Source organism: Penicillium argentinense, assembly GCF_028826775.1.
Source record: "Penicillium argentinense strain IBT 30761 chromosome Unknown utg000004l_segment0_segment0, whole genome shotgun sequence".
Taxonomy (NCBI): Eukaryota; Fungi; Ascomycota; class Eurotiomycetes; order Eurotiales; family Aspergillaceae; genus Penicillium; species Penicillium argentinense.
In genome coordinates, this window is record NW_026622663.1 from 785,992 (window position 1) to 801,226 (window position 15,235).

General features: G+C 52.1%; 3 protein-coding genes across 3 annotated transcripts; 2 read left to right on the top strand and 1 right to left on the bottom strand.

Moving 5' to 3' along the window:
- Positions 1 to 2,484: 2,484 nt before the first annotated feature.
- iml1 (GTPase-activating protein IML1) lies at positions 2,485 to 7,977 on the top strand (the record flags this gene model as incomplete). The annotated part of the gene is made up of 1 exon (XM_056615735.1): positions 2,485 to 7,977. One exon carries the CDS (start codon positions 2,485 to 2,487, stop codon positions 7,975 to 7,977), a length of 5,493 nt encoding a protein of 1,830 aa, XP_056476092.1.
- Positions 7,978 to 8,792: 815 nt separating this feature from the next.
- Positions 8,793 to 11,318, top strand: N7532_003242 (putative sugar hydrolase; the record flags this gene model as incomplete). The annotated part of the gene is made up of 5 exons (XM_056615736.1): positions 8,793 to 8,825; positions 8,885 to 8,999; positions 9,061 to 9,124; positions 9,189 to 10,122; positions 10,179 to 11,318. The coding sequence occupies 5 exons, from the start codon at positions 8,793 to 8,795 to the stop codon at positions 11,316 to 11,318; spliced, it is 2,286 nt and encodes a 761-aa protein (XP_056476093.1).
- A 283-nt stretch (positions 11,319 to 11,601) lies between these two features.
- On the bottom strand, positions 11,602 to 15,222 carry N7532_003243 (uncharacterized protein; the record flags this gene model as incomplete). The annotated part of the gene is made up of 1 exon (XM_056615737.1): positions 11,602 to 15,222. The coding sequence occupies one exon, from the start codon at positions 15,220 to 15,222 to the stop codon at positions 11,602 to 11,604; it is 3,621 nt and encodes a 1,206-aa protein (XP_056476094.1).
- Between the last annotated feature and the right edge of the window lie 13 nt (positions 15,223 to 15,235).

The window sequence follows — 15,235 nt, forward strand, 5'->3', positions numbered from 1 at the left end:
ACTCTGAACATTTAACGAGCTGGTTTAACGTGGTTTGCACAGCTAAAGGAGGGCTTTGAGACCCTACTTTGAGGAGGCCTTTCATCAATAATGCCCGTCGCTGTAGCTGACGGGTATTTTGAGGTGTTTTTGCAATTGAAGAAGTGCTCCCTCGGCTGGGAGGAGGGGTGGGCGTTTTTAGACGAATAGTCAATTTAGATAGCACGCGATCAGGATTATATGGTACTAATCCTGTAGCATTAAAACCGCTTTGGATTGATGCAGTAATAAGTGCCTTTTGCCGTGCTATTGGATATGTAGATAGGAAATCAAGCTTGTCAATATGATTGATCCCGTTGTGGATTTGCCGTTTAACTAAATCGCCGTAGCCACGTTTGAGGGTGGCAAAACAGGCCACATCTAGTGGCTGGAGTAAATGCGATGAATGTGCTGGCATGCATATTGGTATGATGTTGTTTTGGTCGCATATTTGGTCAAATTGAGGTGTTAAGTGGCTACCATGCCCATCAAGGACTAGGAGACAGTATTTGCCTGTTAACCGACCTTGAATAGCTGGTATAAAGCTTTTTTGAAGCCATTCGAGTCCGATCTCGTCTGTTGTCCAACCATTTGGGCTAATCATTAATCGCCACTGGTCTGGAAGCTCATCAAACCAGGATTCGATAAAAACCTTGCCCTTAAAGATGATATATGGCGGGAGCGCCCAACCAGTGGCGTTGATAGCTTCAATAACTGTCACCCACTCGCGATTTCCAGGTTGTAAAGATGCCCTCCGACCGTAGTATTCAGCCCTAGTGATGACTTTTGCGGTCGCAGTTAGGCCCATTGCGAAGCCCGTCTCATCAAAATTGAAGATATCGTTAGGTGCGATGCCGTATTGGATAATAACCTGTCGAATCCGGTCGAACCAATCGCGAATAACCTCAGGATCCTCGCATTTAGCCCTTCGATAGTCGTATCGGCGCGTGAAGCGACTTTTTAGCACATCTGAGTGCCTTCGAACAAAGTTATTGACCCAATCTCGTCCGACCGTAAGTCGAGGGTTGGTTTGACGGCTTGTAAGTAGTAAATTGGCCATTTCTCTCACCATATTGACCCTAGGAGGATTTCCACGTAGGTCCATAGAGAGTATCCATTTCACAAGCGATTCCTCCTCATTGGCAGTCAATTTGTGGTTGTTGGCACGCATTTCAGTCCGAAATTGTTGGCCTTGTAGGCGTCTCTGTAGAGTCGTACGCGGGACGGAAAAGACGGTCGCAGCTTCACGAACAGAGGTGATCTCCTGATTTTTGATGGCTTTGATAGCTAATAGGATCCTGCCCTCTTGTTCTGTAGATTTTTGGCCAATTTGAACGCGATTTGGTGGCATTTTGGATGGTTGGAAATTGCCAGAGATCAAAATTGGAGATACGCGTGGACGCGTGGCCCACTCGTTTCGGTGGCCCACTCGTTTAGGAATCACGTTAGTTAGTTACTGATATAAGGCCTTGTCAAACTTATAAATATTATCTAGTGTAGTTGGGGAGACCCCCTCGCCCTACTACATGGGTGCCATCCATGTTATGTGACATAGCCGGCAGTATACGGTGGCCGGATAGCTAGTTCTAAAATACACCTTACACCTCCCCGACCTGACCCCTACATTTGGGGTTCTCGCTATTTCCTGATTGCTACGCGTGTGTTTTGTGGTGGTTTTTTCTACTGAATCGACCCGCACGTCTCAGCGCGTGCTGCCATCGAGCGTTCCCCTCTTCACTAGTTAGATATCGTTCTCATCAATGACAAGAATAAACACGTACGGACTTTAGGTTCACATTTTCCGCACATTGATAGTCATAGAGCTTTGAAAAACGTATTCAAAGCTCCTTCCAGTATATAATAAACTTAGTAACCTAATTAATCCCAACAGTAAGTAGGGGGTGTTTCCAGAGTCGGTAGAATATAAGCCATTTCTCTCACTGTAGAAGACCTAGGCGCTGCACCTCAAGAATCTATAGATATTATCCACTGCATAAGCGATTCATCTTCAAAGATTCAGTCATTTTCATGACTATTAGCGCGTGTATTCGCGCGAGAAGACAAGCCCGCACATCGGCGGCGGACCGTAGCCTCAGATACGCTGTATGTCTTGGCTGCAGCGCGAAGACTAGGTATTGATCGTTTTGGAGAGCCTGTATAGCTAATAAGATTCTTCTCTTGCGATTAGCCGAATCCTCGCTTGATTGAGCGCGTGTTGGTGGCATGATGGGTGGCTGAAGATGGTGGGTAGGCGTCAGAACGCGTTTTTTAGGTGTGCGTCACTCAGTGGTGAATTACGCTGAGGCACCAAGGCATTCACAGGCGCAGGCACAGGCACAAACACTCCATAAATCACGTGATCTAGCTTGAACCATCACGTGGCCACCCGTATCTCCAAGTCACCAGAGCAAATGCCGCGAACTTGAGAGCTGTCAATTAGCTCGGCAATGCAAGCAAGGTGATACCATGTCATTGCGCGGGCCCATGCGCCAGTCGCACCTGCGGCAGGTGAGCGCCGCAAGCCTGGAGACTGTGTCGACCATGCAGTCCTCCATGGAGACCGCTGGTCGCGATCCCGGCCCCACGCCAGACGAGCGCATTGTCCGGCTGTCGACCAGCCTCACTCGGCACCAATGCACGCTCTGGGTCCACGATGAGACCTTCTCCCGAGAGGAGATTCTCCTCAACCCATCCGCCTTGGGCGAAAGCGGAGTTCAAGTCGGCGATGTGGTGGAGATTCTGCCCGTACGCGCTGCCGGCGATACAGTCCACTCGGGCCTCAAGCCGGACATCAACGTCAAGACAGCGCGTGAATCTCACCCGGATCTGAATACTTCATCACAAACAGACAGCCGGTTGAAATTCAAGACGCCGCTGCAGACTCGTTGTTTGTTCGTGGTGAAACCGATGCCGCCGGACATTAAGGCCCGGAATCCCAGACTGGAAATTTCCATCACCAATAGTGTTGCCAACATCTTTGGCTTCAAGAACCGCACCCAGATTTTGTTGTCCATCGTGAATCGCGAACACTGTGCGGCGTCTCATGTGGACATCGCCTTTCGAGACCAATACATGGTTCGGTCTGACATGTGGAGATTGGTTATGTCCGAACTGGCCGATAGAATTATATACAAGGGTCAGAAGATTTTGTTCATGGGCAGCATCAAAGCGACAATCAAGAATATCTTCATTCGGGAGAAGAAGGTGCTCTCGGGATACTTTGCTCCAAACACCATCCCGGTTTTTCGAAGCGAGTCTGCCAAATATGTCCTGTTTATACAGATGTCCAGGGAGATGTGGAATTTTGACTCCGAAGGGTCCGGAGACGTCCTTTTCAGTCGAGTGATCAACGGGTTCCTGCCGGAGCTGTTCAAAAGATGGGTAAATTCAGACGCAAAGCATTTGGTCACGATCGTGCTTTTCACTCGAGTGGAATACGACGCGTCTGCTCACCCAAGCATCTCTTCCCTGACAACGGGCAACCTCAAGAGTGCGAATGATCCAAATCATGTGCCTACCAGAGATTTCTATCGCGTGGTGGTCAACGATATGGCTAGTGGCCATTGGACTACCATTTTGGACGAGCTCAAGAGGAATTTTCGGACGTTCCTGAGAGACGTCTCGATTTTGAAGACGGAGGACCTCGACGTCGCAGTTGGAAGTGGCGTTAAAATCCCTTCCAAGCCATATACGGCCACGATCGCGGGGCAACCAAGCACGGCTCTGCGAGGCAACATTTTAGAGGCCATCCATCTTGCCTCGGCTCATTTAGCATATGACCATATTGATCGAGACATGGTCCACACCGGAACCTCCATCATTGTCATCACCCCAGGCAGCGGTGTATTTGAGGTATCCTATGAGTCATTGGCTTCTACAACGGAAGCGTTGGCAAACCGTGGAATTGCCATCGATCTCGTCTGTCTCAGTCCGATGCCCCTTCACTCGGTACCTCTTTTCAAGTATCGAGAACCGGTGCAGCGACCGTCGACGTCAACCGCTGGCGCGAGTGATACCTCCAAGGGCAATATGTCACCGGAAATACACCATTCCATCTCCAGTCTTGTGAGCAGATCATCATACCTCTCACCGAGCTCGTACTTGTCTGCAACGAGACTGCGTGAAAGAGGAGCCCCTTGCGCCAACGATTGGAATTACGGCATTCCTCACTGGCTCGATATCTCATATTGGAACCCGGAAACCTACCGAGAAGCTCGACGAATCTTGAAGAACGACCCAAATGCACCAATTCCATTGACTGTTACTAGACCATCCAAAGCATTCACACCACGCGTTCGGATGTACGAGATACAGATGATGGGAGTCATGGAGAGCGAACAGTCAAATATCTCTATTCCTTATCTTCTGGAGGGCCGTGACATGACGAGACCACGAGCGTCCTGGCCAGAAAATAGCCTCATCTCTCGCGGGCCACTCAAAGCTCGATTTGCGCAGTCCTCTTTGAAGGTTGAATATAGCGATAGTCTCCGGCCGAGGTCGTTCCTCGAGAATATCGAAGACCAAAGCGAACTTCGAACGAGATCCCAACAAAAGCCACGCAAGTCAGCCATGAAATGGATGGATCAGTACGACGATGGTGTCTTTGTGGCAACTCCCAAGCAGCGTCGGAACCAAAGACCCAAGAATAAGCGCCTAAGTGAACCGGAAGTTCAAGCTGCTGGAGCCCATGAACGCATGTCTGCTCGATCCATCTCTCGTCTTCGGGACAAAGACAACAATATTCTCGAGACAAATCCAGCGATGCGAGCTGGCCCTCGACGGATTGACACCTCGGTTATGGTCACGCCCAAAAGCCCTCTCTCTTCGAATGGCAGTTCATCGCCTCAAAAGCCGGCGCTGAAACCGTTGATCGCACCGAAGTCCTCGAGGATTTCCAGAACAATCAGTTTTGCCCTTCGAGGGTTGAGTACTGCACCCTCCAAAGCACAAGCAAGCACTGGAATCCATGTTGAACACGCCAATGCACTACCCATGTCAAATCAAAGACACCCTGGGAGCACCTTTTCCGACACGAAAAGTATCGCGTCTCTGAGCCCTTCAGAAACCACCCCTACGCCAACAATTATGGAGGTCTCGTCATCTCGGCCAACCACTCCTCCCAAAGACTTACGTGAGGGTCGCCTTACTCCTTCCAAGCCAATCTCCATCAGGGCTCCTCCTAAGAAACCGTCCGAATCTTCGGGTAAGCAGGGGCACAGACGAACCGAAGCAGCTGGGACAGACAATCCATTTGACGAAGGCGGTCGCGAGGAAGGACAGGCTCGATCTCATGAGCAAAAGCCAGAAATCACGATCAACCACGGCTCACGCGATGTATCCGCGAAGGGATCTCCAAGCAAAGCCTTGGCTCCCTGGGTTCGATCTGTCAACCCGTGCAACACCCCAAAGGATGTGTTGCGCAATACCAGTTGGTTCGGCCGCTGGCAGCATGCATATCCTCGTCCTCCTCATGTCGCTGTGGTGAAGTGGAAGAGTTTGAAGTCACCTGCGGTGCTTCCCTTGACCACTGAAGAATTCCCAACAGTGGGCGAACTCGCTTCAGACTACCTGCAAACCCCGTACCGCGTTTTCCCCAATGACGATGCGGACGGATGCGAAGCACCAAAGACGCGAGGGATACTGCTACGTGAGATGATATCTTTGCGACTGTCTCATGGCTTCCAGATAATTATTGGGAAGAATGTGGCCGAAGTTACCTCACAGCCAGCGCTGGAGTCGTTAAACGTCTTCGACACCCGAGGTCTTGAACGCGACGGAGTGACTGTTTTCCTGTCCAAGGGCAGCGCCATCCACCGTCTCATCTGCATTCAGGGCGGAGAAATCGAGGTCACGCGCTTCACACATCAGACGTCTGCCGCACTCCACATGCCAAGAAGATCTAACTTCACATTGTACCAGCCGGCTATGAGAACAATCTTGAGCCCAGAGTATGAGATCAAAGACATCAAGTTGGATCCGACTGCGGAAGAGTACAACTGGAACTACGCAGACAACTATGTAGCTGGTCATCGCGACTACCTGCATAATCCAGCGCAACAACTGCACTTCTGGCGAGTTCGCTACGTCTTGATTCCCATGCAACTGCATCCCAATTCCCGACGTCACCTCCAATCGTTCAACGAGGACAATGAGGAAGAAATCCACTTGCTTGGTATCAGCCAGTTGACGTCTCTCTGGCAAAAGCACAAATACGTGTCACCAGAAGAAAAGCGATTCGAGTCATCAGCCAAGAAAAGAGACCAAAATCCACTCAACATCATGTATCAAACGCGTAACCCTTCCGAGGTTGTCGCGGCCGAACTGGACCGGGTTCTACTTACCGATCCTGGACTCGATAACCCGCCTGCTCAGCTTCTGCCGGAATCCGAGCTGTTGGAGAGATCCAGTCTGAATCTCTCCTCGCTAGCACAAAGGATTCAGGGCGAGAAGGGAGTGCGACTGATGGATCGACGTTGGCATTGGAGACTGCACTACAATTGTTTCATTGGTGTGGAATTTACCACCTGGCTCCTGCAAAACTTCAAAGATATTGATACCCGTGACGAGGCTGTTGAATTTGGCAACGAGCTGATGAAGCACGAGTTGTTCCAACACGTCGAGAGGCGGCACAATTTCCGTGACGGCAATTACTTCTATCAAATCTCAGCCGAGTATCGTCTCACACGTCCGGAATCCCGGGGCGGCAGCTGGTTCCCTCAGCTTCGGGTAGACAAATCGACCCCGTCAACGCCTGCCATTGGGAATGTGAAAGACTCACCTTCAAGTCTTCGCACTCGCTCTGACAGTATCGATGATCGTGTTCCTCAAACACCAACAACTCCATCCAAGGCCAAGAACAAGGTTGCTATCATGCTTTCAAAGTCTCTGAAGTACGATGTGGACGTTCGAAAACGATCGAATCGCGCTGAGGTGATCGACCTGCACTATGACCGCCTGCACAATCCAGAGAACTGCTTCCACATCGAACTCAGCTGGATGAACACAACCCCAAAACTCATCGAAGACGCTGTCCATTCGTGGGCCTCGACAGCCGAAAAGTTCGGGTTGAAGCTAGTCCAAGTTCCCATCGCCGAAGCCTGCGCAATCGACCGAACACAACCCTTCCGCAAGCCATACAGAATAAAACTGAAAACACCACCACCAAAAGGACCCCTGCACACAGTCTTCAACAGCGCCTCATTCGCCCAACCAGGCCCACCCGACCACTTGTACTACCAGAAATGCATCCTACGCAAGTTCGACTTCGTCCTCGACTTCGAAGCCTGCACCGCCTTCCCCGCAGACGTGGAAGTCTCCTTCTCCTGGGGCAAACCCGACTATAAATACCCGCAATTCATCCACCGAACAGGCAGTCTCCTTGCCCAGATAACCGACGAAGGCGACTTCCTCCTGCTCGCAAACCGACTTGTCAGCACTCGCGGCAGCGCAAGCCGCGACGCCCGACACGAGCACCACACCCGCACCGACTTCCGCGGTCGAACAGGCTCCCACGACCCAATCTCGCCCCGACTCTCACCCCTCATCCGCCCATTGCACTCAGACGTCGGCAGCCCAATATCAGGTCCAGCAAATATTGACTCGGCGAATCTCTACCGAGCACCGGAACACATCCTCAACGGCCTGCTGGAATTCTGCAACGATTCGGTTCAGTTAGAACAATTCTACAACGAATCGCACCTGCGTCCTGCTTCGACGAAGGTCGAGCCTGCTACTGGCCATCACCTGATGGATACATCTATTCCTTCGTTGGAATTGCCTGCTAGTGTGGTGAGCCATCATATCTCGCCTCCGCCTGGACTGCCGTCGCGGGTTACGAACGAGAATCGCGAGTCGAGGGAGGGGCTGCGGTCGCCAGAGCTTGTGCGTTCGAGAGCGCGTGGGGAAAGTTTGAGTTATACTCGCAGTCCGCGGAGTGGGACTCTGCGTCCTCTAATTTAGGGTTAGGTTCGCGAGCTCCTTTTGATTCCCCCCATGCCTTATCTCTCGGACGCCCTCCGGCGATGGCTTTTTCGATGTTACGAATACCCTGTACGCTTCTTGTTGTTGCTATAATGTATGCGAATATGTTTCAATGAAGAATTACCGGGCTATCACCTCTCAAACAACTATATACTCTATACCCCTTTGCATACATGCACTGGGGTCCATTGGATGAACCCACTATCGTGTTTCGTTAACTTTGCCCATGGACGAGTTGTGAGACTAATATCCTATTCCGAGAACACGACTGATATATGAAATTGCTTAGCTTCCAAAAGGTATGTGCAACTCTGATGCAGTTGCACCGTTCGTTGGTCTGAAGTCTTCGCAATCCGCCTGCTACGTGTGCCTTCTGGTAAGCTGTCGTTCCGTCAGCCACCTCTCCCGCCACGGCTAGCCCACTCTTCGACGTACTCGGATTTAGCCAAAACACCCAATTCAGCCGAGACCCGCATGAGCACAACTGGTTGGTGCAAGCTCAAAAATCCCTGCCATCGCCGCATCCAATCCTTGTCATAGGTACACTCGTCCAACAAAGTGGGTAGACCAGCCCCGCTCAACGCAGCTTGCAGACCCACGATCTGGTGATGTCGGAAACGGCTCCGTGTCGAAAGTGGTTTCGTGAGAGGGGACTGAGGGACTTGAAAATGGCTTGCTGTCCTTTTCATATCTTGAATACCATTTCCTCTGACAGCGAATTTCCTGAGCTCGATTTCCCCGCACGCTGCGGGGCTTTGGCCAGTTTCGCGATACGCTGATAGAGTTGAGTCAAGATGAAGTTCACAGAGGGAATGTGGTGTCTGCAGGTTTGTTTGTCTTCTTTATCGGGGTTCTGGTCGCTCGCTATGCTAATTGTGCTACTTAGGAGGGCGTTAGTATCGAGTGGATGAGCAATGTCGAAAGAATGCGGGTTCAGCAGGAGACTGTTGATCTGCTCTTGAACAAGCTCCAGAGACATCGTGGTGACACTCTTAACTCGCGTGAGCCCTCGAGAATCCGTAATTTCACTGCAATGTCAGACAACTAAGCTGTTCATTGTAGCTACGATCTCCGCCAAGGTCACGTCCCCACAAGAGGGTGTTATTGGCGTGAAACTTGTGCATTGGTATGCGCTTATCGATCTTGAAAACACCAAATATACATAAACAGTGCATACTAACCAACATTAGGGCTGGACAGGTGGACAATGGTCCCCATTACACAATCAACCAAGAAACTGGACACGCCAAAATCACTCTGGATCGAGGCACCAAAAAACTCTCCTACGCCAGCGGACCTCTATCATTGACCATTAATACAGCACTCAACGAACTTGATTTCGTCTTCCGTAGTTCAGAAAATAAAAAGCTCACCGGTCATTCCTGGCGCTCAATTGGGTATGTTCGCGACACCCGCAGCGAAAAATACAACACTGCAGACGGTATCTACGCCGAAAGACAGGGATACATGCTCGCAGAGCTCGACGTCGGCGTCGGCGAAAAAGTCTACGGCCTCGGCGAGCGATTCGGCCCTCTCGCCAAAAACGGACAAACAGTCGATATCTGGAACGAGGATGGAGGCACCAGTTCCGAGCTGGCATACAAAAATATCCCATTCTATATCTCGTCCAAGGGATACGGCGTCTTCATCAACCACCCCGGAAGGGTGAGTCTGGAAGTGCAATCCGAGCGCACGACCAGAGTCAACATCTCTGTTCCGGGCGAGGAGATCGAGTACTTTGTCGTTTTTGGCGAGACGCCGAAAGACGTCTTGAGACGGTACACTTCTTTGACTGGCAAGCCGGCTCTCGTCCCGGCTTGGAGTTACAATCTTTGGCTTACGACAAGCTTTACGACGAACTATGATGAGCAGACTGTCACTGGATTCTTGGATGGGTTTGAACAGCGGGATCTTCCGCTGGGTGTTTTTCATTTTGATTGTTTCTGGATGAAGTCGTATCAATGGTGTGACCTCGAGTTTGATGAGGAAATGTTCCCTGATGCACTGGGGTATCTCAAGAGACTGAAAGACCGTGGGCTACGCCTCAGCGTCTGGATCAATCCATATGTCGGACAAGCGTCTCCGCTCTTCGAGGAAGGAAAGAAGAACGGATACTTTATCAAGGTATGAACCGCCGTCCACCGCTTCACCTACTTCAGACTAATCATGAAAATAAACAGCGAACAGACGACTCCGTCTGGCAATGGGACTTCTGGCAAGCCGGCATGGCCGTCGTGGACTTTACCAACCCCGCCGCATGCACCTGGTACACCAGCCATCTAGAGCGACTAATGGACATGGGAATCGACAGCTTCAAAACCGACTTCGCCGAGAGAATCCCAATCAAGGGAGTAAAATACCACGACGGCTCCGACCCAGCCAGAATGCACAATTACTACGCCCTCCTCTACAACCGCGTCGCCTACAACGCGCTCAATGCACGCGTCGGCAAAAGCCAAGGAATCCTCTTCGCGCGCAGCACCGCACCAGGTGGTCAACAATTCCCGGTCCACTGGGGCGGCGACTGCGAAAGCACCTTCGAGGCCATGGCCGAGTCTCTGCGCGGCGGACTAAGCCTAATGCTTAGCGGGTACATATTCTGGGCCTCTGATATCGGCGGGTTTGAAGGAACGCCGCCGCCAGCGTTGTATAAGCGCTGGGTGCAGTTTGGATTGTTATCTTCTCATTCGCGATTGCATGGGTCTAGCTCTTTCCGTGTTCCCTGGATCTATGGGGAGGATTGTTCAGATGTGTTGCGGGATTGTGTGAAGAGGAAGATTTTGCTTACACCTTATATTTTGCAAGAGGCATTAAGGGGACATAGGGAAGGTGTTCCGCTTATGAGGGCGCTTTTCCTTGAGTTTCCGAAGGACTTGAATACGTATGCTGTTGATACGCAGTATATGTTTGGGTCAAATTTGATGGTTGCACCTGTTTTCTGCGAGGAGGGCGAGGTTACCTTCTACGTACCGCAGGTTGAAGATGAGAACGCCGGCAATTGGGTGAGCTGGTTTGATTACGCGAAGATCTATGAGGGTGGGAGGTGGTACACCGAAACTCATGGGTTTGATACGTTGCCTATTCTTGTTCGGCCGGGTACAGTCACGATCATGAATCACTCATTGAAGGCGCCCGAAGATCCCGCGTTGAAAGGTATTGAACTGCTGGTGAATGGAAAATTGGGAGGTGAGACGCTGGTCGAGGTCGTGGATCCAGCGCAGACGGGCGAGGTATTGAAGACAATTCGGATTACTCCAGCTGCGGATGGGAATAGCGTCAGCGTCGAAGGGCACGAGGCAGTCTTGATGCATCTAAATTAGTGGACCATCTACTTGAACAATTTTTTTTGACAGTTTTGTTTTGTGCAACGCAATTGGTGAAAGTATGCTAATATCAAGTTTGAAATTCAATGCCTATCAAGGATATACTTGAGGCAGCAACAAAGAGTTGGGTATCATGGTCAAAAAAAGCAGTAATGCAGGCAGCCCGTAAGAATAATGTATGCTGCAATTGGCAATAGGAAAATTAGGGGTGGATGAATGGCATATCATGAACGCCAAACGTAGGCGGAGATTGGATAGGCCCGTATCGGGATAGATATGATCACCAGGCTTCCTCAACATCGAGGAGCCACTTCCGAATTCCCTCACGCAAGGTGTTGTCAGCACCTGCCATGGCGCGCCGCCGCTCACGATCAGCAAGCCCTAGCCCGGCATCCACGTCTTCACGACAGTGTTCAGCAGTGACGATGCGAACCACTTCTTCCAGAGCGCCGAGAACCATCTTGCGGCACTCGGCACGAGGAACTTCGACTGGAGGTGGATCCTCCCCGCGGGGAGTAGTTTGGCCTGTATCATCACCTCGTCGGGTGCGCGAGGGCGACGGTGCACGGGAGTGTGCCAGTGAGGAATATCCGCTCTGGCCGAGGACACGTTCAACGGCATCCACAAGGATACCATCAAGGTCCATCACAGGCTCTTCGATGAATCGTTCTTCAACATAGTTGGGATCTAGTCCATCGACAACGGGGTTCTCGGGTGACTTGCTGTAGCCGAACATGCTAGTGAACTGGGACGCGGGAGAACGGCCATTGCTTTGGTTGAGGCCACTGGCTGGCGATGGAGGAGTGTGGCTTGTTGCGTAGTGGCGGCCCACAATAATCTTGCGTCTGAGACGAACCCGCTTAACAGAGGATGAGCGAGTGTCCGCAATCAGGGTAGTTGCGACATCAACCCATCGCTCAGAACCATCTGCATCAGGAGTTGATGGAATGTATGGGGAGGGTTCGGCTTGCATAGCACGTTTGATGTCTGCTTCTAAAGAAGAATAAGGTCGAACGGCTTGCAGCGAAAAATCTTCATGGAAAAGTTTTAGCCAACCAGCCACGTGGGAACTGGGGCCGTCGCTCGTCTCTTTCATGGCGTTGTGGAAGCCAGAGCCGCTACTGTGCGTAGAAGCAATAGCATCGACACTGGTCACGGATGTTCGGGTTTTCTTAGGTGAAGCAATGGTGGAATCGCCAGAGGAGGAGAGGGACAAAAATCCAGGGAGCGGAAGATCGACGTCTATTACGCCCTCTTCGGCTCGTACGGAAAGTTTCAGTGGAGACTCGCGGACTTGACTTGTGAGAGATGACGGCTCCGGGGAATCATCTTCAGATCCATGGGATGCAGCTGTTGGGATCGAGATATTTCCACTGGGCCTGGTTTCAGGGCGAGGTTCTGGTTCGTCCTCGGTGACTTCTTTGACCATCTGACCTAACGTGGGCGGGCCTCGAGTCATAGGGCCGGCGACTGTTGAGACAGACCTCTTGCGAGCTTCAGATGGGGAGTAGTAATCGGTGCCATCGGTAGACGAGTCTTGTCGGGAGCTCCATAGACCAGAGAAAAGTCCGCCCCAACGGGCCCCGGCGGATGGAAGGCTACCATTCGAGCTCATCGCAGAGCTGTTGCTTCGTTGCAGGTTCTTCAGCAAGTTCTCCGATGCCAGGCTATCATTGGCCTCCACTCCACCACGGTCAGGGCCTCCCTGCGCGGTACGACTCTGCTGTGAAGTAAAATGAGGAACAGGGACGGTACTGCTTTGGGTCGTCATTGAGGTAGTTGCCCCACTGGTGTTTTGAGCGCGCGGGTCTCTAGCCTGGGGGTTAGGCCCCAATGTCCGAATCGATCGAGCATCTGAGCCCCTGCGGGCAGACGTATTATGTGCGGGTGGATTAATGTCAAGTCCCTCGGTCGATCGCTGAGCAGCCTCTTGGGATGATGAGACACTGACTGAACGTCGGTGGCTATCGCTCTCGCTGCTTGCAGGAAAGCCTCGTTGAGCTCGTGTGCGTCGCTCGATTGCCCGGCGAAGAGATTCTTGACGCAAAACGGGCACAGCAGGTGGGCTTTGGGAGATGGCACGCATAGATGCCGAGGTACCAGGACGGAGTGGAGAGGGCAACGGTTCGAGGCGCTGCTTGGAGGGAAGGAATGCAGAGAGGAGGAAAATCAGACGACGAGCTGTCATCTTGTCCGGACAGACCACCACGGTTCGGTGGGTGAGAATGGGTTCGGAGTCCTGTTGTGCCTTTTGCTGCTGGTTATGGCGTCGCCGGTACCACTCCGGTCCAAGGGCATTAAGCCATTCTGTGTGGTTGCCCAGGAATGCAGTTAGAAGCACCAAGAAGAAGAAATTGGATTCTTTGTCGCCGAGGCCGCGGACGATGGAACGGCCCTCCTCTCGCCAAACGCCCCAGCGACTTTGGCCAGTGACGACGTAAGGTGTCTGGAGCGCCAAGCTGATACGACGAGTGCTGCGAAGAGCCTCTTCCTTGAGTTTGGAATTGACTGAAAGAATGTTTGCGGGTAGATGGACGATTGTTTGATTGGTGCGCTGCATGTTGGGTGGTTTCGCAGGCTTCGGGTGCGGTCCAGAGAGGGAGTCCACTTTTCTTAATAGGAAGAGAATTTCATTCCGAGCGAGCCTTTCGAGGTGAGACAAGGTCCTGGTAATGACATCCCAGTGGTCCACCAGCAAGTCCAAACGCTCATCCAGACTTGCTGGAGGAGAAGCAGCTGATAAGCTATCGTCAAAAAGCCCTCCTGGCCAACGGAAATCTGAGTCCAGAGAGCTAGAGAGCCCAACTCGAGGAGAGTCAGGACCACGAGTACTAAATCGAGACACTGGCCGATTTGCACTGCGTGCTAGCAAGGGAATCTGAATCGTGATGGCAACCGCATACATCGGTGTCTTTTTCTCCTTGATCTTCTTGCGTTTCGACACGTCCGGGAAAGGAAAGCCCATCTCCGGCAGAGACTCTTGGTAGATGGCATTGGCATAATCTTGTCGGTCAGCAGAAGCATCCGCTCCCTCCGGCATGTTGACGCTGAACATGCGGGTCAGCAGAATAGTTACTTTGGCTGGTGGTTTGCCATCCGGACCACGAGCTGCACCCATGATTTCCGACGGTCCTCCTCCAGTAGAGTATGCACGAGCAATAGGGCTGCGCGATGCAGGTGGCATGCTTGCAGCGGTCCCAGGATCTTCATCGGCGGAGATGATATGCATTTTTGTAGATGAGCCCCGGTAGCTAAATGCGCTACTGCCGAAGATACAGTTGAGCAAGCCTGTATCATTTGAGTCGGTACTATGTCGGGAGTTACCGGGGTCATTCCCCGTGAGACCAAACGTGGAGCTGCGGCCTCGAGCACGAGAGAAGGCGCCGGCGCTCGCAGTTGATGAGCGTCGTGCATCGGCGGCGGAGGAAAGGGGGCTCGATTCGACAACGGAGGATTGTGTGAGGAAGTTTCGACGGGAGCCACGAGATAGGCTGGATACAGCACGAGCATGCCGGGCCCTGGTTTGTTCGAGGCCCTGCGAGTCAATGCCGAGACCCGTTGGGGGTGAATCGGAGGAGGCACGTGTGTCCAACAAAACGCAGGCATCCCGGTCACCCAGCGCATTCTGTGCCACAATCACCCGGAAGTCTTTGATAGCGTCCAATTCCATGCCCCCACGGTCATCATAGGCGCCAGCGGTGGACGCATTAGGAGAGTGAAAGGTCGTCTGTAAGGGATATGCATGGGTGTTCGAACGGCGGAGGAGGCTGGCATCAGGGAAGAGAAGGCCGGAAGTGTGTTCCTCTTCGGTCACCGATTCGAGAGGGGCACCATGATTTCGAGAGGAATATGCGGTCGGGTTCAGGCTCGACGCAGCGGTGCTTAAAAGTCGGCCCAACATGGTCGGAGTCCAC